Raw genomic sequence first — 21,821 nt, forward strand, 5'->3', positions numbered from 1 at the left:
AATAAAATAAAACATTAAAATCGAAATGTATCTCGCTGTATTGCGCGACTTCTATTCTAGTTATAAACAATATTAACTAATTTTCAATTTATATTTATTAATATAGTAATATTATTAATGTGAGTTAATTTATTAATATTTATTTATAATTAATAGTAATAAATAATAATTAATATTAATGGATAATTGAAAAAAGTAATAATAAGCTACCAAAAAGCTATTCAAAGTAGTGTTTCAATAAACTAGCTTATGTGCATCTAAACAAGTATCTAGAAAATAAGCTAACTTATTTTTGCCAAACAATGCCTTAACAAAGTACAAATTTAGCTCTTGTACTATTTACCAACATGTAGATTTAGGGTCGTTTACCAAACACTTACCCGGTTCGCGCTTACTAGTAAAATTTAACACTAACATTTACTTACCGGGTAAGACTTTAGTCCACCAAAACGACATTATATGCAACAATTTACCCAGTAAGTGCTTACCATAGTAAGAGTCGTCGCCCTTACTTACAGGGTAAGACTTTCTGTCCTTGTCTTCCTCTTACCTACCTAGTAAGATTCTTGATCCTTACCATATTCATTCGGTAAGGTAATGTGATTTGGTAAGCATTTACCTGAATAATCGTTTGGTAAACGACCCTTTAGTCTCTTAAGAATTTTCTTTTTACATTTTGCCATTCAAATTTTTCTCTCATTAGATGAGTTGCTCCCATTTGGTGTTTATGGAGTACCGTGCACTTATAGTGCCATATACTCGGCTAAGAGGCATATGTCTATAAGACAACATGCACATGGTGATTTGCCGAAATTAGCCTAAAAGGATAAGTGGACTGCTTGGTAGTGCTCCTTTACTGATTCCGGTTCCTGTTGTGGGTCACGTCCACGTGGTGCGATGCTTGTTACCTCATTTTAAAAGTTATAACCACATCTTTCATTTATTCGATTAAAGTAATGTGTTGGTTTACATATTACCCATGTTCACTCTCATGGAATTCTTGGATCAATTTTGATTTTTGGTGTAATGTTTGATTATACAGCTCTTGAATTCACCATTCACCAGACATGAAGCCTGATTTGTTTTTATTTTTTATTTTCGACGTGTATCCAAGAACCAAGATCAGAGGGTATTATTGACGATGTAACCATCGATAGATAATCTTATTGGTTGATACAGTGTCTTTGACTATCGCTTAGGACCTAACAATCACAAACAGCATCCACCGCAAATGCTAAACAGCTACACTGAAAACGAATTTTAATGATATATTCAAACTGGAATATACTATCTAGCTTCCATTTCTGTAATGGTTATATTGTTCACAGAGTGATCATCGGACATCCTTTTCGTAGAAGTCGACCTTGATGCACCTGTGCCAATGAAGAATGCTGGCCGTTTTGGGGTCGGTAGCGACATAGTGTCGTTGATAAGCATAGAGATCACGTCCGACATCACCGGTCTGTCCGTTGCGTTTTCTTGTACACAGAGAAGTGCCACATGAATAGTCCTCAACAATTGGGGTACTACACAAGTATTTGCTAGTGTTGGGTCCTCGAAATCTAGTGCATCCCCTTGTTGCCATAGCTCCCATGCCTGAAACCATTTCAATGTCTTCAACTATTCATGAAGAGGTAACACTGACTTTTAGGTCAAATGAATTCTAGGGGATTAGGGGTGTACAAAAAACTGTCAACCTGCGAAATCAGCCCAACCCAATTCGTTAACAACTCAATTAAATCTAACCCGCCAAATTAGGAGGGTTGAAATTGGGTTGGGCCTAGCTCAACCCGTCGCTAATATATAATTTTTAGAAATATATATGTTTATTATGTGTGTATATATATTAATAATGTATATTTTTATATAATTTTTATTGATGTAATGTTTGTATTTCATTTTATCTAAACGTATACGTTACCAAAAGAGATTCACGATTAAAGAAAATGCTTAGTTATAACATTTCGCTACAACAACATTAGATCTCATAGAATGCCTAGAATGTCTAAGCGTCCTAATATGATCCTTTATAGGACGAAACAAGAAAAATGTCTTATCTAAAAGAGTTACAATATGTTTATAGGATGATTTTGGGCGTCTTAACAAATTCTATGACGCTTTTAAAATAAAGTGTTGTATTAGTTATTTTATACGACACTTGAAAAATTGTCATATGAACATAAGTGTCCTATAAATAGATGAGTTTACGGGACACTTCTTAAAATATTTCAACAAAATAACTAATACGACATTTTATTTAAAGATCATTCTAAAACACTTGTCGAAACGTCCAAAAACGTCCTATAAACCTATTGTAAATTTTTTAGATAGGACGCTTTATAGTATGATATATAAACTTAAGTTTTATGAATTATTTCATTCGTCAAATTTATGCGAACCCTCTGGGTTAGGTTGGGTTATACTTTTGAATTGATTGGGTTGGGTTGAGATTTTTCCAAACCGCCATAATTAGGTTGAGTTGTAAAAATGTTGTAAACCGCCCAACCCAACCCAACCCAACCCAACCCAACCCAACCAGCGTACACCCCTAATGAATTCTTGTTTAATAAATGAATTCTACTAGACTTACGTATCCGATTAGATTGACCGTCTTGTCAAGATAAGAGAAGCTCGTGTTTCTTCTTCCGCTCACGATTTCTAAGGTTAAGACGCCAAAGCTGAAGACATCCGACTTCACCGAGAAAGTCCCTTCCATTGCATACTCCGGAGACATGTAACCACTTTGCAATATATTTGAATTAGACCCAATATTTACGAACCAAACATTACTTAAAAAAGTAGATCAACAAATCGTAAATCTAGAAGAGATCGAGCGTTCTTACTACGTTCCAACGACCCTCCTAGTCATAGCTTCGGTCTCATTTTGTTTGAAGATTCTTGCCATACCGAAATCAGCGATCTTGGGGTTCATACTTTCGTCTAACAAAACGTTACTAGCTTTGAGATCTCTATGTATAACTCGCATTCTCGAGTATTTATGTAGATAAAGCATGCCTTGAGCAATTCCTTCGATGATGTTCCAACGTTTCGGCCAGTCTAACAGCGCCTTCCTCGTTTCGTCTGTTCAAATAAGTTCAGCAGCTCAGGCGTGTACAGAAAAATTGAACTCGTTATCGACTTTTGGTTCGATAATTCTCTTACCAAAGATAAAGAAATCCAAGCTCTTGTTCGGCATATACTCGTAAACTAACATCTTGTCTTCTCCATGAATACAACAACCAAGAACCCGGACAAGATTCGTATGTTGAAGTTTGGCGATAAGTATGAGCTCGTTCTTGAATTCCACAAGCCCTTGTCCTGATGTTCTCGAAAGCCGTTTAATTGCAACTTCTCGTTTATCTCGAAGTATCCCCTTTTCTCGTAAGCACATAATATCGCGTTTTGTCAGATTGCGATAGCAGTTCTAAAAACACAGCTCATGTAAGATAAAAATACCTTATAAACAGGTCCGAAACCACCCTCTCCGAGCTTATTTTCACTTGCGAAGTCGGTCGTGGCAGCTGCTATAGAAGCAAAGCTGAACACAATCAGCTCACTTCCTTTTCTGCCATTGCTTTGGAGAACAGTTTCATCATTGAAGCCGTCTGAAGCCATAAGCTCAAGGAAATATTCGTCCTCTCTCTTTTGTCTCCTCTCCTCTACAATCAAAATCATAACTTCGAAGGTGTAATAAGACTACATTACTTGACCAAATCATTGTCTGTATCAAGTGTCATACCTTCTCGTCTAACCTTTCGCTTCTTAAGATACCGCAACAGCCCGATGCAGAACAAAGCTAGAAAAATGGCGGCAAAAATGGATGCCCAAATCCTGTTCTTAGCGTTTCCTGTGTATAGTGTCTAATGTAAGACCAAGTCTATATATGAAACACAAACTTAGAGTCAGGATCCGTTTACCAGACGCTTGTTGGCAAGAGTCATCACCTCATTGGGTAACATTATCGGCCATCAAAATGGTTTGTGGTAAACATCTTTTACCCAGTAAGCACTTACGGGTAAGTAAAGGGCAGTTTACCCAAATGATTACCAGTAAAATTCAACCCTATCACTTACTTATCGGAGAAGATTTTAGCCTATCAAAACGGCATCGCATGCAACAATTTACCCGGTACGTGCTGACCGTGGTAAGAGTCGTCGCCCTTACTTATCGGGTAAGACTCCTGGTCATTGCTTTCGCTCTTACCGGGTAAGACTCTCAATCTTTGTCTTCGCTCTTACCGGGTAAGATTCCTGGTCTTGCCATATTCATCCGAGAAGGTAATGTGACTTGGTAAGCATTAGGTAAACGGCCTCTTAGGTTAAGATTCTTAGGGGCCGTTTACTAAACACTTACCTGGGTAAGCTTTTACCAAGTTACATTGCCTCACTGGATGAATATGATAAGGGCCAAGAATCTTACCGGTAAGAGCGAGACAAAGACCATGAGTCTTACCTAGTAGTGAGTGCGACGGCTCCTACCACGGTAAGCGCTTACCGGGTAAATTGTTGCATACGATGTCGTTTTAGTGGACTAAAATCTTACCATATAAGTAAATAATAATGTTAAATTTTACCGGTAAGCAGGTAAGTGTTTAGTCCTTGCTATTATGGGTGCTCATGGGTAGAGTTGATTGGGTTGAAGGCATTTGAACAACCCAACCCAATGTTTGCAGTTTGAGAAAAAATCTCAACCCAACCCAACCCAAACCGTATGAGTTGGTCAGGTTGATACTTTGGTACATCAAAATATTCTCCTAACCTTCAATACGTTGTAAACTCTACTCATAATTCCTTTGTCATCCTCATTTTTGTACAACTTATTCATGTTCCTTAAATCTTAAATATATCACATTGAACTACTTTTCTCAATTTGCATATATATATGTTCACATTTTTAGAACATATATACAAAGGAGTCAGATAGAGATGAAGAAGATATTGAAAATATGTGTATATGAAGAGGGTATGTGATGATGTGATTGTCTAGGAGTTGGGTTCCGGTGAGAAGCGTAAGAAGGGATCTCCGACCTTGGATGCATATTAGGATGAGATGCACCGAGATGCACCAGATCAATCCCCATATCAAGAGTGATCCATGGGTAGATTTGAGATTAAAGGTGACCAAGGGTCTAGATCCATTCTTACGCTTCTCACCCTAACCCTCCTTCTTACACGATCTTTTGCCAATTGTCTAATGCACATATTAATAGGGATTTGACAATCACATTAAATCCAAGAAATAAAATGATATCGGGTTCATTGGATTGAGTTGGATTCAAATGACCATAACCCAATTCCAACCTAACACCTACGCTTTCAAGATTTTACAGCTCAATTAGACATCAGGTTGTTTTGGGTTGGGGGTTTTCGTGTTGGCTTGACCGGGTTGGTCAATTTGAGCATCCCTACTTGCTATGCCTCTTACTTGCTGGGTAAGATTCTCGATTCTTGCCATGCTTACCGGTAAGAAAAGTGACACCCAGACACTATGCAAGATTATAGCAATAGAGATACAGAACAAATTAACCCACAAATCAATGAATCAATCCAACTTATTATACCTTTACTCGGATTTGGAGAAATTAGCACATACTTCTGCACAGAATTCCCTTGCGGATTGACTGAAAAGTTATTGACTGACTTTGCTCCCGTCCATATCACACAACCAGTTTCATTGCTACTTGTGGTAAACCCCAAACAACTGCAATCATTCCAGCACCTTACCATGCAATCGCTATTGATTAAGTCTGGATTATCATCGACCGAACTGTTTGTCATGCCAGGAGTAAAATCGCCATTGAGGTGACTAAACATATCATCCTCGTTCCTACACTGAGGCAAATTAGAATCTGCCACACACCCATTACCAGAATCATACCCGTAACAGAATTCAGGGACCCAAGTTGCAGAGCTATCACCATCTATAATTTGGCCTTGTGGAGTCAAAATCCACATGGGCTGAACACCATTGATGCCATGAAAACTGAAGTATCTCTCTTCATCATTGTATACGTAACTGAGATTGTATTGGAATTGGCTGAATGGATTGTTTACACTCATGAACTCAAATGTTTGATTATCCAGATCTCCACTAGTCCAATATGGTTGTCCTCGCCGCCGGATCATTAATCTCTGAGACTTCTCTCCATCAGGTTCCCAGCTCAACATAAAAGCACCCAAATCAGGCTTTTCATTGCTCATCCAAGAAGTTAAGTTCCAACTCTGGCCCGTTCTAAGGTCTGACCCGAGTTTCATATCTGGTAAGAGTACGTTGGTTGGATGATCAAAACTCTGCCACAGAATCCGGTTGTCAGTTTCATCCTTCAGATGGAAATTTCCTGTGTCTTCAAGGGTTGCAGTTAAATTAGACCCACGACCGGATTCATTATTAGAGATATTTACAAGGGTTGTTCCTCCGGTGGCGATGATCAATTTCGAAGTGCCGGGATCGATCATGAGGACGCTGGAACTTGATGTGATGGGTATGGATGGGTTGGCTACCCATACTTTCCTGGATTGATTATCGTTGGTGTACCAAATACCTAAATAAGTGTTGTTTGTGTCGGTAATGGGGAAGAATCCTAACGTGAAGTTCCTACCGGGGGAAACAAGCTGAGAAGTGCGGTTAAGTTGGTCTCCGATGTTGATCGTTGAAACACCGGTGGCCGGAAAACAGTTGATGATTAGATTGGTACATAGAATTGTAAAGATGATGAGATAAATCATATTTCAACAATCCAAAACATATTGAATCTGGATTTGAGACTTTGATGGATTCATTATATATCCATCAGCAGCAGCCAACATCGACTATTTCTCTTTGGTCAAGGAGTTTTAGAAAAATACGTTGTTAGAAACGGCACGCAACCCCATCCGGCCACCTGTCATCCATCGTCAGCGCTTGACCACCGTGCTAAGCTTTCCGGTGGTTGGTGCAGCTGATGCAAAAGCAAAGAGCAATCCTATTTTGCCACCTCTATTGATCGGAGCAGCGGTTGACCACCGCGCTACCCGGTTGATTACGCCGACGTCTCTGGCCGGCCAACCCGCCACCATCCTTGGATGTTATGTTTTTTATTAATTAATAAAATAAAATTATGAAGATATCATAAAATTTCGAAAAAAATTATATCAATATTACTACCAAATTAACTATTTAAAAGTTTTTATTTTTTTTGTAATTTTTTAATTTAATTTTTTTTATTATGATTTAATTTAGATTTAATAACGAATAATTTTTTTTTAATTTAGATTTAATAATGAATAATTTTTTTTTTAATTTAATAATATAAATTTTATATTATTAATAATAATTAAGTATTATGTTAGAACTTAACGAATAWCCTAATTATATTTTAGATTTTTTATATTTAAAATGAAATGTTTATCTTATATTTGACTATGTTTATTTACAGTTAGTTACATAAATTCAAACATGAAACTTTAATAAGTTGTATTTACGTACAATTTATTTATAATCTTTAATAAACAGTATTTCATGCATAAAAAAATGTTATTTAAGAGTTTTTATTAAATGCTTTATAATATAGTATAGATAAATTAAAATTAAGTGTCATTAGTTTTTACAACATAAATTAAAGGGTTGATGACCCTCCATCTCCCGCCATCAAAGACCACTTGGAGAGAGTTGGTAACGGATCTTGATGGAGACTAGAGAGAGGTGAAGAAGAGAGGTTGTTGCCAGAGATTAAAGGGTTGATTTACAGTCGCCGGAGTTGGGTAGGTGTTTGCAATAGCCGTCAGAAAGAGTTTGAAGAGATGAATATTAAGGGTGTTCAAAGAAACTGTTGGACTGTTCAAACCGACCGAACCAAGTCAAACTGGATCGTTTTTGGCGGTTTGAGTGGTCTGACGGTTTAGTCTGGTCTGGAAAGTAGCAAAACCGGGCGGTCATGTCCGGTCCGGTCTGCAGTCTGAAATCTTTTTTGGGCGGTTTGGACCAAACCGACCGCCAAATATATATATTTATTTATTTATAGTATTAGCAAGCTAATTTTTTTTAACTTATGGGCTATGTCCAAAATATATATTCTTAAGCCCAACATAAAGCCTAACATCTGACATAATCAAATCCAAATAAATCGTAGTGGATTTTGTTACTTAATACTTACAGTGGAGTTGTAACTTTGTTTGTTTTCTAATATGTATTATATATTTATTTATTTGGACTTTTGATTGCTTGGATTTTGGACTCAAGAGCTGCTTAATTATTACATTTATTTGTTTAGATGTTTTATTTTGTTAAAATAGAAATTTAATCTAAAATTCTAAATTACATATGTTTTTTTAAGTTTAATATTTAAAGTCCATTAAATGACCAAACCGTCTACACCGGTCAGACCAGACCGCATTTTTGTGATCTGGTTTGATCGGTTTAGACACCTGATGTCAAACCGCTTGATTTGAAAATTTTATAAACCGTCATTACGGTTTGATTTATGATATGAGGTGTTAATATGTGATGTTAGATGAAATGCTTCAACCAAAATATGATGTGCTCATGGAGAAAGTCATTCATATGCAAATTAGAATAAGAAATGTAGGAATGATTAATCTGGTGAGTAACTTCAAATTTGTAGTTCAATTAATATTGCTTTGTTCAAAATTGATAAAATTTTAGGATAAAATGTGTGAAATAGCAAGCTACTTTTTATAAACATGTTTCACCTATTTAGTTTTTGACATTATAAAGTAAGTCATGAAATTTACAATGAACTCGATGAACGAATGATTTTGTTAGGAATACTTTTATTTGTGAAATAGTGATCTTTCGTAAACATGTTTAATTTCTGATATTATAATTTTTACTAAACATATTTGATTAAATTTACAAGATTTAAATGATAAAAATATTAAAATTAAAAGTACAATGTTGTAATAGAAATTGTGGTGATGTTATAATAAAGTAATTATGAAAATACATTGCTATAATAAGAAATGTCATGTCAACACTATCATACATGTGGACAGCCTACGTAGACGATGATGTGGCAAAGAAACCTGATATAATGGATAAATTTAATTTAAAAGGTTAACCAATGCTATAACGGATAAATTTTTGAAAGTACGATACTCTATTAAAAATATTTTAAAAGTAAATTGTTGTAATAAGAAAAACTGAAAGTAGAATGATATAATAAGAAAATTTGTATAAGCAGATTGTTATTTCGCGCATTTTACCCAAATTTTTACTATCGTAGCGAGACCATTTCCTTATATTTGTTATCAAAAAGGCTCTTGGTGTTTAATATCTGCCATCTTTGCAATGGATGATGATCTTGTGTGCATTAGCTAGCGGTTCGGGTTCGTCCAGTTGGCAAGGCCCACCTTCAACATGGACTCACTTAGAACCGAAGATCTCAACATCTTGGTCGTATTACGAATCTCGTTCCCGACTTCCATCCCTTGACCCATGTTGCTACTTATGCCTTACAGCCTCAGTCATGGACTCACCAACGGCCTGTTGCTGTCTGCCTAAATCATGCACCAGCCTTTTATAGTCTCACCTATCATTTGATAAATATGGCAAAGGTTGACAATCTTATCCGGTAAGAGCAATCATAAAGATGGAGACTCTTACTCAGTAAGTGAGGGTGATAACTGTTACTCGGTAAGCGCATACTGGGTTTATTGTTTGGGAAAATTGCACCAAAATGGAACCAACTTTCATTTAATTCTTATTTTGGCGAACCAACTTTCAAAATCGTCATTTTGGGGAACTAACTTGCATCTGATTCCTATTTTGGGGAACCAACTTACAAAATAATTATAGAAAAATAACTAAAATTCGTTTTTTTTTCAAAAATTAATGCAATAAAATCTATTTTTTATTTCAAATCTCCTTTTTTTTTAATTAAGATATCAAATTGAACATTTAAAAGAAAATCCAAATTACCACAATAAAAATTGTTTTTTACTAATAAAAAAATCAATTTAATAGAAAAATGCCCACAATGATGGGTGCCCAAATGAGCGTTATATCTGTATGAAGGTTCAAATTAAGCAGTACAACGAATAACAATTGACCCACAAATCATTGATTAAATTACGCTCCTTTAATTACCTTTACCAAGAAGTTAAATTCCAGCTTTTGCCCGTTCTAAGGTCCAAGCCCACTTTCATGTTTGGTAAAAGTACGTTGGTTGGATGATCAAAACTCTGCCACAAGATCCGGTTGTCAGTTTTGTTCTTCAGCTGGAAATTACCTGTGTCTTCCAGAGTTGCGGTTAAATTTTGCCCATGACCGGATTCATTATCGGAGATATTTACAAGGGTTGTTCCTCCAGTTGTGATGATCAGTATCCCATTGTCGGGATCGATCATGAGGATGCCATAACTTGATATGTTGATGGGTATGGATGGATTGGCTACCCATACTTTCCGAGATCGACGAACGTTGGTGTACCAAATTCCTAAATAAGTGTTGTTTGTGGCAGGAATGGTGAAGAATCCTAACGTGAAGATCTTCCCAGGGGAAACAAGCTGAGAAGTGTCATTCAGTTGATCCCCAACTTTGATGGTTGAAACACAGTTGGCTGGAAAACAATTGATGATTAGAATTGTGAAGATGATGAGAGTAATCATACTTCAACAATTCAAAATAGATTGAATTTGAATCGAATCAGCACCCAATATCGACTATATTACTCTTTCGTCAACGAATTTTGAAGAAATACGTGGTTGGAGATTGATTTTCCATATCTTCACTAGTATTGAAATACCTTTCGAAGTCAGCGGCAGACCCACTCTATCGAGACGGGCAATTATAATGGGGTCCATGTGACCGGTTCCAATTAATCGAAGCTGGTCCAGGGTATGGGGTAATTGATCGGGTCGGTTAGCGACGGACCCATAATCTAAGAGATTTTTTAAGTATTTTGGTTGATTTCGAGAGATTTTTTGTTTTTTTGATTGATGTTTACACAATAAATTGAATAAGGACCCTCCTTGGAGCTTAATAGGTCCGCTCGTGGGGTCGGTCATGTAAGGGGTTGGACCAACCAATAGAGGGTTCGGTTGAAACGACTAGGCTTTGTATTTATGATCAAATAAATAAATAACTATTTATTTGATCTTTTTCTTGGAAATAGTTGTATAAAATAAAAAGTTGTTTCTTTTATAATAAGTAAAAGTTATAATATTCAAATGCATAAACAAAAAGTTTAGAAAAATGGCAACCGGTTATGTGACTTGTTACAATAATTTTTACTTGACAATCGGTTACGACGTTTGATGACAACGCGCAATCTAGAACCCGACCGGTTAACACCCATCCGCCCGTCTTTCTTCGGCTAGAATTTAGAGTCATTTAGGGGCTGTTTGACAATTGCTGAATGGTTTGATACAGAATGATTAAGTGATCAGAATGATTAAGTAGTCAAAATGATTAAGAGACTCTCATGATATAGTGTAAATGAAATATAATTGTTTGTTAAGTATGTACAATGAAATTAGGGCTCTTAATGGTTAAGGGAGATCCATGATACAAAATCATTCATAGGGTTTTAGAACCATTAAGAGACAATTTTTTTTGTCAAACAAGATCCACCTCTTGATGACTTAGAGATTGTCTCTTAATGAAACTATTAAGAGAGAAACAAAAGTGATACCTTATGAATCTATTTCAGCGTCTCTCGTTTTTTTCTTTTTTTTCAAATTACGTCGTTTGTGGTAATTTATGTCCAGACTCTCTTCTTCGGCAACTTCACTTGAAAAACTTCCCGCTTCATATTCAATATTCCGACCTTATTTTCTTTGATTTCATCAGACTCCCAGGAAATCAAACCAGGTACATCGACTATGACTATCTCTATATCTAATTTTACGCATTGCCTTTTTTTTTTTTTGCTCCTCTTTCTCTATCTCAATTTATGCTTATCAACGAATTACGTCACTTTACAAGACTCGTTCAAGTTTTGAAATTTTGATAAGCAACAACTAGAAACAACATGGATGTATACGTCAAGCCATTTCTGTGACTTGCTTCCATTTCACCGTTTTATATCTCTTTATCAATCCAAACCATTGATTTAATTTGTGTTTATAACTGATGTAGTTGAAGTTCTTTGAATTGGGTTGCATTCATTTTTTTCAAACATATCTGAGTGTTTTTAAATGGTGAATTTCTTTCATTTAGATCTGACGTATCTCAACGGTCAATTTTTCATTCAGTATTTCATCTAAACAGAGACAGTTACCATCAATATTATAAAATAGATTAGAAACTATAGTTGATAGTGGATGAGAACCATAAAACCAAAAGTGTAATTTAATGGACTATTTTGTAATTGCTGAATAGTTTGGTCCAAAATAATTAAGTGATTAGAATGATTAAAATCCTCTTATAATATAATGTAAAATGAAATATAATTGTTTGCATTGAGATTGAGATATTGAAATAGTTAATGAAGGCTTTAGATGCAAAATCATTCGGCGGATTTTAGAACCATTAATTAAGAGTCAAACTTCTACAACGGGAAATGAATGTAATAAAAGATTTCTAAAAATTCCGATAGAACTTGATACATGGTTGTAATTGGGTTCATAGCCATTTGATTCCTTGAAATGGCTGGTCGCTCTTCCCCTCTCTTCTCAGATTTGGAATTTCAGAATATTTCGTTTTGAAAATTTATAAATTAATCTGCAGATTGTTTGCTTGAGAATTTCTTAACTTTGATTTTGTTTGTTTCCACAAATTGAGATTGATTTCTTCATTTCAGCCTTACCAAGGCCCATTTCTTGACTGGTGATGACTCGTATAATTCCTTATATAAGGATACGAAGACAGCAGCTATGAATTGCGAGACATTGAAAAAGGAACATTTTGAAGAGCTAGTTGTGTTTACGTTCATGGCAGCCTTGCTCTTTGGTTCCTTCAAGTGATCTGCTATAGTTTACAAAAAGAAGCTATACTAGAATAATTTAAATGCACTTCGTGTTGAGTCACTGCCGAACGTACTGTTCACATGTTGCAATTTCAGCTAATTGTCAGATTGCAAGGTATGGCCGCCTTGGTCAAATCGACAATGCTCGTGAAGTATTTGATCGTTTACGGGAAAAGAACATCGTTTCATGGAACTCAATTGTTGCTTGTTATTTCCAAAACAACCAACCTACTGAAGCACGGAATCTGTTCGATCAAATGCCTGAAAGAAGCACCGTTTCTTGGAACGGTTTGATTTCTGGGTATGTGAAGAATAGGATGGTAAATGAAGCCCGATATGTGTTTGACCGAATGCCTGATAGAAATGTTGTTTCTTGGACTGCAATGATTAGAGGTTATGTAGAAGAAGGTTTGGTTTCTGAGGCCGAATCACTTTTTTGGCAGATGCCTGAAAGGAATGTTGTGTCATGGACTGTGATGTTGGGTGGGCTTATCCAAGAAAATCAAATTGACAAGGCTCGTGGACTTTTTGACATCATGCCAGTGAAAGATGTGGTTGCTTGGACTAGTATGGTTGGTGGGTATTGTCAGAATGGTCGTTTGTCTGAAGCACGCCGACTGTTCGATGAAATGCCTGATAAGAATGTGATTTCTTGGACGACCATGATTTCAGGTTATGTCCAGAACGACTGTGTTGATGTTGCTCGGAAACTCTTTGAGGTAATGCCCAAGAAAAACGAGGTGTCATGGACTGCGATGCTAATGGGCTACACACAGTGCGGAAGGATGCAGGAGGCTATGGAACTTTTCAATGCCATGCCGTACAAGTCCGTGGTTTCATGTAATGCCATGATACTGGGGTTGGGCCAAATGGGCGAGGTAAGTAAAGCAAGAATGATATTCGATCAGACGAGTGAGAAAAATGATGGATCATGGAGTGCAATGATAAAAATTTATGAAAGAAAAGGCTTTGAATTAGAAGCTCTAAGATTATTTTCCTTGATGCAAACTGAAGGAGTTCGACCAAATTTCCCTTCTTTAATCAGTGTCCTTTCGGTTTGTTCCAGCCTGGCCAGTCTTGATCACGGTAGACAAATTCACGCTCAGTTGGTCAAGGCATTGTTTGATACCGATGTGTATGTTGGTTCAGTACTAATCACAATGTACGTAAAATGTGGTGATCTTATTAAGGCTAAGAGCGTATTTGATCGATCTCCCACCAAGGATACTGTTATGTGGAATTCCATCATTACAGGTTATGCACAACATGGCTTAGGAGAAGAAGCCTTGGAAATTTTCCACAAATTGTGTTCTGTCGGCATTGCTGCAGATGATGTCACTTTCATAGGAGTTCTTTCTGCTTGTAGCTACGCCGGGAAGATTGATGAGGGGCTTGAAATATTTGAGTCCATGAAATCAAAGTATTTGGTTGAGCCGAAAACCGAACACTATGCTTGCATGGTGGATCTGCTTGGCCGAGCCGGTCGGTTAGAGGAAGCAATGAATTTAATAAATAAGATGCCAATGGAGGCAGATGCTATCATCTGGGGTTCGTTAATGGGTGCTTGTCGAACCCACTTGAACCTCGAAATGGCCGAAGTTGCAGCTAAGAAACTTGTAAACTTGGAGCCCAATAACTCTGGGTCATATATCTTGCTATCAAACATATATGCTTCAAAGGGTAGATGGGCTGCAGTTGCAGACGTGCGGAAAACCATGAGATCACATAACGTAAAGAAATCACCTGGGTGTAGTTGGATAGTTATCGAGAATGAAATGCATATGTTTAGCGGGGGCGAAAGTAGGCCCCATCCCGAGCATTCATTGATTATGGGGATGTTGGAATATTTAGGGGGGTTACTGAGAGAAGCTGGTTACAATCCGGATGGAAGCTTTGTGCTGCATGATGTAGATGAAGAGGAGAAGGTGCATAGTTTGGGGTACCATAGTGAGAAACTGGCAGTGGCATATGGACTTTTGAAGGTGCCAGAAAAGATGGCAATTCGGATAATGAAAAATCTTCGGGTTTGTGGAGATTGCCATTCTGCTTTTAAGTTGATATCACAGGTGATGAGTAGGGAGATCATTTTGAGAGATGCAAATAGATTCCATCATTTTAAGGATGGCTTGTGTTCATGTGGGGATTATTGGTGATCCCCTTGCAGGACTTGTCCTTTATGTCCATCTAAATTTTAGGCTTATGTCCATAAATTTATGAATCACAAAGGACAATCCCAGAAACACAATTTCTCTCGAGAAGCAGCAGTGAGGTGGATTTTGAAATTCAATTTTCAATCTAACCAGGCCTATAAGGAACCAAATATGGCATCTTACCTTACAGAAGTATACAACTTATTTGGCATGTCTTCTCTAGCTTCTTTTACTTGGCAGAGAACAATGGCCTGCACGACTAGAACGAGGAAACCGAGAGAGTGAAAAACTAAACTAACCCTATGGATCGTAGACCATAGATAAATATACGGGTTTGAGAGGATAATACCTTTGGAACATTTGCCGCAAGAGTCTTCAAAACAGCTTCAACATAATCACATATTTCTGTGCCAACCAACAATCTCTTTCCTCTAGATCTGCAGGTTTCCTCACCAAGTAGAAATTGAAACTTAAAACTTGAAATTGAATGAGAATAGATTTTTGTATGAAAAGTCAAAGTGCAGGTGTTTTTTTTTTTGTTGGGAGAAAGGGTTATCAAGTTATATGGTTGTATTACCATGTGGAAAATGGCAATCCTTCATGTTTTGGACAGAATAGTATGAGTTTTTCCCATCTGTATTTATTGATGGTGGTTTGGAAGATTGATTCAGAGATGGAAAAGAGAGAGAGAATGAGAGAATCCTTTTGTTGTTTTCCTAAAAGAGTTTCTGTTTATTTTTCTCTTAAGATTAAACGTCAGAGGTGTGTTTGAGTTCCTGCTGCTGTTCAAGGAATCAAAGGATTTAATTAAAATCTCATTAAAGATTATATATATATATATATATATATATATAAATGACGTGTTTAATAAGATGTTCGGTGTGAGTCATGGATCTGTTCTTCGGCTTTGGCCCTTCCCTGTTTGTGCTGACCGCCCTTTCTCATCCCTTATCTGATCGTGTCCCTTTTACAGGTATGCAACAACTGTTGTTTTGCTGTTTCTTGCTGCCGGCCCGAGCTACTTGGAAAATCATTAAGAAACCCATTTGCAAGAGATTTTGAGTTTTAACCCCGCTGCATGTTTATAAGACCCTCCAAGTGTTATTTCCTCTGCCGTGTGAACCTTTAATCTCCAATCAAGTTGCAACATGCTAGCAGAAGCTTCTTATTGGATTCCTTCATATATTCCAGGTAATTCCGACTTTGATTTGAGAATTTTGGTCATATGCATTGCTGTGATCGAGTTTTTACACTGCTTTCTCTCTATGTTATTTCACACATAAAGTAGGAGTTTTGTTCATACACCTAGACAAACTTTTAGATGAATGTGGGATGCACTGAATAAATTCGTAGAAGTCTCTTAGAATCAGTGAGGAAGGCGTCCATTCATTTCAAAATCTTTCAAATTCACGAAAAGCTAGACCTAAAAAAATAGAACAATCACAAACATCATTCACCACCAATGCTAAATAGTACGGATTTTGTTGATATTGCAGTTCGCCAATAGCTGCTATGATATACTACCGAGCCACCATTTCTGTAATGGTCCTCTTGTTTATGGAGCGGTCGTCTAACTGTTTTTCAACTAAAGTCGACTTTGATGCACTTGCGCCAATGAAGAATGCTGGCCGTTTTGGGGTCGGTAACAACATAGTGTCATTGATAAGCATAGAGATCACATCCGACATCACTGGTCTGTCCACTGCGTTTTCTTGTACACAAAGAAGTGCCACGTGAATAGTCCTCAACAATTGGGCTACTACACAAGTATTTGCTAGTGTTGAGTCCTCGAATTCTAGTGCATCCCCTTTTTGCCATAGCTCCCATGCCTGAAAACCATTTCAAATGAATTAAGTGGACTCTGGAAAAATAGATTTCTACTAGACTTACATATCCGATTAGATTGACTGTCTTGTCAAGATAAGAGAAGCTGGTATTTCTTCTTCCACTGATGATTTCTAGGGTTAAGACTCCAAAGCTGAAGACATCTGACTTCACTGAGAAAATCCCTTCCATTGCATACTCCGGAGACATGTAACCACTTTGTAACATATATGAATTAGAGCCGATGCTTTAAGAACCAAATATTACTCAGACTGAAGGCAAGAAAAGTGGAGAAACCTATATCGATAGCATCAATTTATTTGTGAGTGATAATAGGGAAATAAGTGCAAGTGTGTAACATCATTTTTTTCCAATTAACGTAAGAGATGCAGTTTTCAAAGGGCATTCCAATAAGAATAGTGTTGAAATTTTTCATTGGACCGTATGATGTAGATTTAGAAGTACATTTAGAACGAGAAAGAATGGTCTTACTATGTTCCGACCACCCTCTTGGTCATTGCTTCAGTCTCGTTTTGTTTGAAGATTTTTGCCATACCGAAATCAGAAATCTTGGCGTTCATACTTTCATCTAACAAAACATTACATGCTTTGAGATCTCTATGGATAACTCGCATTCTTGAGTATTTATGTAGGTAAAGCAAGCCTTGAGCAACTCCTTCAATGATGTTCCATCGTTTTTGCCAGTCTAGGAGTTCCTTCCTGGTTTCATCTATTCAATATTTTTGCAAATCAGATAAAACAGATTTGCTCAGAAATTGAAATAGTTGTAGACTTTTAGCTTGTTAGTTTTTCTTAACAAAGATAAAGAAATCCAAACTCTTGTTAGGCATGTACTCATAAATTAACATCTTTTCCTCACCATGAATACAACAACCTATAACCTGGACAAGATTTGTATGTTGAAGTTTGGCAATAAGTATGAGTTCGTTCTTGAATTCCTCAAGCCCTTGTCCTGATGTTCTTGAAAGCCTTTTAATTGCAATTTCTCGTTCATCATTAAGCTTCCCCTTTTCTCATAAACACATAATATCTCGTTTTGTTAGTTTGTAGAGAGAAAAGCTATTAACAAGTCTAAAAAATTCAGCCATATCATGATAACAAATACCTTATAAACAGGTCCGAAACCACCCTCTCCAAGCTTATTTTGACTTGCAAAGTCATCTGTGGCAACTACTATAGAAGCAAAGCTGAACACCATCAATTCACTTCCTTTTCTGCCATTGCTTTCAAGATTACTTGCATCCTTGAAGCTTTCTGAAGCCATCAGCTCAAGAAATTACTCATCATCTCTCTTTTGTCTCTCCTCGACAATTGAATTCATGACTTTGAAATGAAAATAGCTATAAACTATGCAAGTAGATGAGATTAGTGTCAATATCAAGTGTCATACCTTCTTGTCTAAGCTTTCTCTTGTTAAGATACCACCATATACCGAAGCCAAAGAGAAGTACAAAAATGCCAGCGATGATGGGTGCCCAAATCTTGACAACATCTGTATGCAAGATTAAAACTATAAAGTAATAATTAACCCACAAACCATTGATTTGATCACGATTCCTTGCCTTTACTCGGGCTTGAAGAAACAAGCACGTACTTCGACAAAGAAGTCCCTTGAATATTGATTGAAAAGCTATCAGTTGATTTGGTTCCGGTCCATATAGCACAACCAGTTCCATTGTTGATGTTACTTGTTATAAACCCCAGGCAACTGCAATCATTCCAACACCTCACCATACAATCACTGATACTTAGGCTCGAGTTGAAATCATAGGAGTTTTTTATATCTAGAGCAAAATCTCCGTTCCTTAGATCAAATCTATCATTCTCACTCCTACACTGAGGTAAATTTGAACCTGCCACACACCCATTACCAGAATCATACCCATAACAGAAATTTGGGCTCCAATTTATATAGCTATCACCACCGTTTACAAATTGCCCTTGTGGAGTTAAAATCCACATGGGATGACCACCATTGAAGCTATGAAAACTGAAGTATCTTTCTTCATTATTGTATACATAACTGAGATTGTACTGGTATAGGCTGATTGGACTGTTTACATCCAGGAACTCAAATGTTTGATTACCTACATCTCTATTACTCCATTGCAGCGGGAACTCAGTTGTTTGATTAATCAAATCTCCACTCGTCCAGTAAGGCTTTCCTCGTTGTTGAATCATTAATTTCTGAGAGTTTTCTCCTTCGGGTTCCCAGCTCAAAGTAAAAGCACCCAAATCAGGGATGTCATCACTCAGCCAAGAAGTTAATTTCCAACTCTTGCCCATCAGCAACCATAGTCGAATGTTACCCTTTGGTCAACGAGTTTTTATGGTACCTTCATCGGTAGTCGGTAACATGTTCACTTGTAATTCGATTTGACGCGTTATTAACTACACTGTGATAATCATGTGATGAAGTCGACAATAATGAAGAGGCATGAAAAGAGCAAGATTCATGCCACTACGATGGTTAAGTTGTGGTCAATGTGATTGTCATGTGTACTTTGAGGGTAGTTCGTCAAGAGCTTATTGGTGTAGCTTATCTTACCGTGTGAGTATGATAAGGATCGAAAATCTTATCTTGTAAGAGTTATAGAGGAGAATCTTATCCGGTAAGTGAACGAAAAGACTATTACTCGATAAGTGTTTATCGGATAAAAGACGTTTACCAACAATTTATTTTGGTGAATAGAATATTACCTGACAAGGTACGTAAGAGTGGTGACTCTTGTTGGTAAGCCAAATACCCGGTAAGTGTTTGGTAAACGATCACTAAGTAAATTGATATCAATGGGTTTTTGTTTTTAACTGATACTACTTTTATTTATTTGGTTCAGTTCAACTTAAAAGTAACCTGACTTCAAACTTGAACACAAAAAACAAATATCAAATTTCCTTTTTATTTTTTATTTTTTAACATAGTTTTCTATTACTCCAGTGTCTATATTACTATTTTAGTTTGTCTTAAAATAAGTGTTGATTTTTAAAAGTAAATATTTACCTTCCTATTCTAACCTTAATTATGCAAATGAGGAAAATTTTCTCTATAGTTAAGGATAAAACTGTCTTTTGTTACTTAAAAGTGTAATAATTATACATTTCTAAAATTGTGTGCATTCTTATTGTAGACAAAAATTCCACGAATCCCTTAAGAGGATAAGTCCGACAACTCAACAGCAGTGCATAATTTTCAATTAATTTCAATTTAACTATTGGGAAAGAAAACGCAACAAGCTTCCGTTTTTATTTTGCGACGGGAGAGTATTAAATATATAAGCTATAAATCTTCGATAGTTTATAATTAAAACATAAGTAAAAAATTAATGATATATTGTTTTTACAATTTCTTATTTTCTAAATAGGCTTGTTTAAATAGGATGCAATCTATTTTCTATATAACGAATCATCATTCTACGGTCTGTTTGGTTTGTAGGATTGTTTTTGAGTGATTTGAATTTTATGGAGGCATTTGGATTTGGAGCGTAATGGATTTGAAATCATTGGTGTGTTTAATTTGTAGGATTTGAAATGAAATTGAATTTCATTATTTATAAATGATTTATATAAAAAGTTATTAAAATAATTGAATTACATTTTTATTAATCGATTATTACAAAACAAATGTTTTTAACATTTCCAAAAAACCTTATTGCATACAATCCTATGAAATCCCGAACACTCCTTAAAGATTTCAAAATCCTATGTTTGAAGGATTTCAATTAAATTTCAAATCCGGACAATTCAACAAGCCAAACATGAGATTGAAATGAGATTTGAAATGCAAATCCCCCTAAATTCATTTCGTTCCTTCAAACTAAACGGGACCTAAGGGCTATAATGGTAATTAAATATGAGTCAGAGCTTAACTTCTAATATGTGGTAAACAAGTTTTTAGACATAATTTATTACAGAAAGAACATCTTAATTATGACAGAGCTCTTATTCTAGACACTGTTTATCAAATCGTTTATCAAATCCCTTCGTCCTAAAACAATTTGTATGTTTTTGGAAAAATGCTTGTATTTATAATCAAATAAATATTATTTATTTGATCCTTTCTTTGTAAAAAGATTAATAATTTTTTTTTTAATTTTTAGTAAAAAGTTTAGAGAAATGACAACCGGTTACGATATATTTACCCGACAATCTCGTGATCGGTTTTGACATTGGACCAATTAATAGTTCTATTAAGATGTGAATCTTGTTTGTTTACCTCTTAATAGTTCCATTAAAAGGCAACCTCTGAACCGTTAAGAAGTGAATCTTGTTTGACAAAAAAAAAATCTGTTCCTTAATAGTTTTAAAACTCTTTGAATGATTTTGTATCATGAATCTTGCTTAACCATTAATAGCCCTAATTTCATTGTATACGATTACCAAACAATTATATTTCATTTTATACTATATCATGAAAGAGCCTTGATCTTTTAGACCACTTATTCATTAGCACCAAATAGCCCAATTTAACCCTCTGAATAATTAAGTGGCCGTACAACCTTTGCTGAAATCCATCCAACGCCCTTCTATTTTGTGTCCAGAGACACTCTAAGGGGGTGTTTGGGAAAGCATATTTAAGGTGCTTATCAACTTATTTCAGTTCACAACCGTCGATAAGTTATTTTGAGTGTTTGGATGTGAAAAAAAAAAACTGCTTATACCGGTGCCAAACCGGTAATAAATTGTTTTTGATAAGTTACTCCCTCTTGACTTATTTGACATATTACCCTTTTAACCCTCTCATCGCATCCGTCTCTCCCCTCTCATCGCCGGCAAGTCCTCTGGTTTCTCATCGCCGGCTTCCTGCTTCTTCCTTCGCCTGTGCATACTCTTTCTCTATACCGAATGGAGGAGCGACGACCGGAAAAGAGATTCGAAGGAGACAACGATTTCACCGGAAAAGAGATTCGAAGGAGACAACGATT

The 21,821-nt window shown here is 36.2% G+C and overlaps 2 protein-coding genes and 1 pseudogene across 2 annotated transcripts; 1 reads left to right on the forward strand and 2 right to left on the reverse strand.

The window, feature by feature from the left end:
• Positions 1-1,140: 1,140 nt before the first annotated feature.
• LOC112529327 (G-type lectin S-receptor-like serine/threonine-protein kinase CES101) lies at positions 1,141-6,725 on the reverse strand. Its single transcript, XM_025140551.1, has 7 exons — positions 5,561-6,725; positions 3,740-3,847; positions 3,457-3,659; positions 3,163-3,373; positions 2,844-3,081; positions 2,591-2,741; positions 1,141-1,596 (listed from the first exon to the last, which is right to left on the reverse strand). The coding sequence occupies exons 1-7, from the start codon at positions 6,723-6,725 to the stop codon at positions 1,288-1,290; spliced, it is 2,385 nt and encodes a 794-aa protein (XP_024996319.1). The 3' UTR covers positions 1,141-1,287.
• Positions 6,726-12,945: 6,220 nt separating this feature from the next.
• Positions 12,946-15,573, forward strand: LOC112529632 (pentatricopeptide repeat-containing protein At1g56690, mitochondrial-like). Its single transcript, XM_025140975.1, has one exon. It carries the CDS (start codon positions 12,946-12,948, stop codon positions 15,055-15,057), a length of 2,112 nt encoding a protein of 703 aa, XP_024996743.1. The 3' UTR covers positions 15,058-15,573.
• Positions 15,574-16,574: 1,001 nt separating this feature from the next.
• Positions 16,575-19,185, reverse strand: LOC112529633 (annotated as a pseudogene).
• Between the last annotated feature and the right edge of the window lie 2,636 nt (positions 19,186-21,821).

This window comes from Cynara cardunculus (assembly GCF_001531365.2).
Source record: "Cynara cardunculus var. scolymus isolate 2C chromosome LG 16, CcrdV1, whole genome shotgun sequence".
Taxonomy (NCBI): Eukaryota; Viridiplantae; Streptophyta; class Magnoliopsida; order Asterales; family Asteraceae; genus Cynara; species Cynara cardunculus.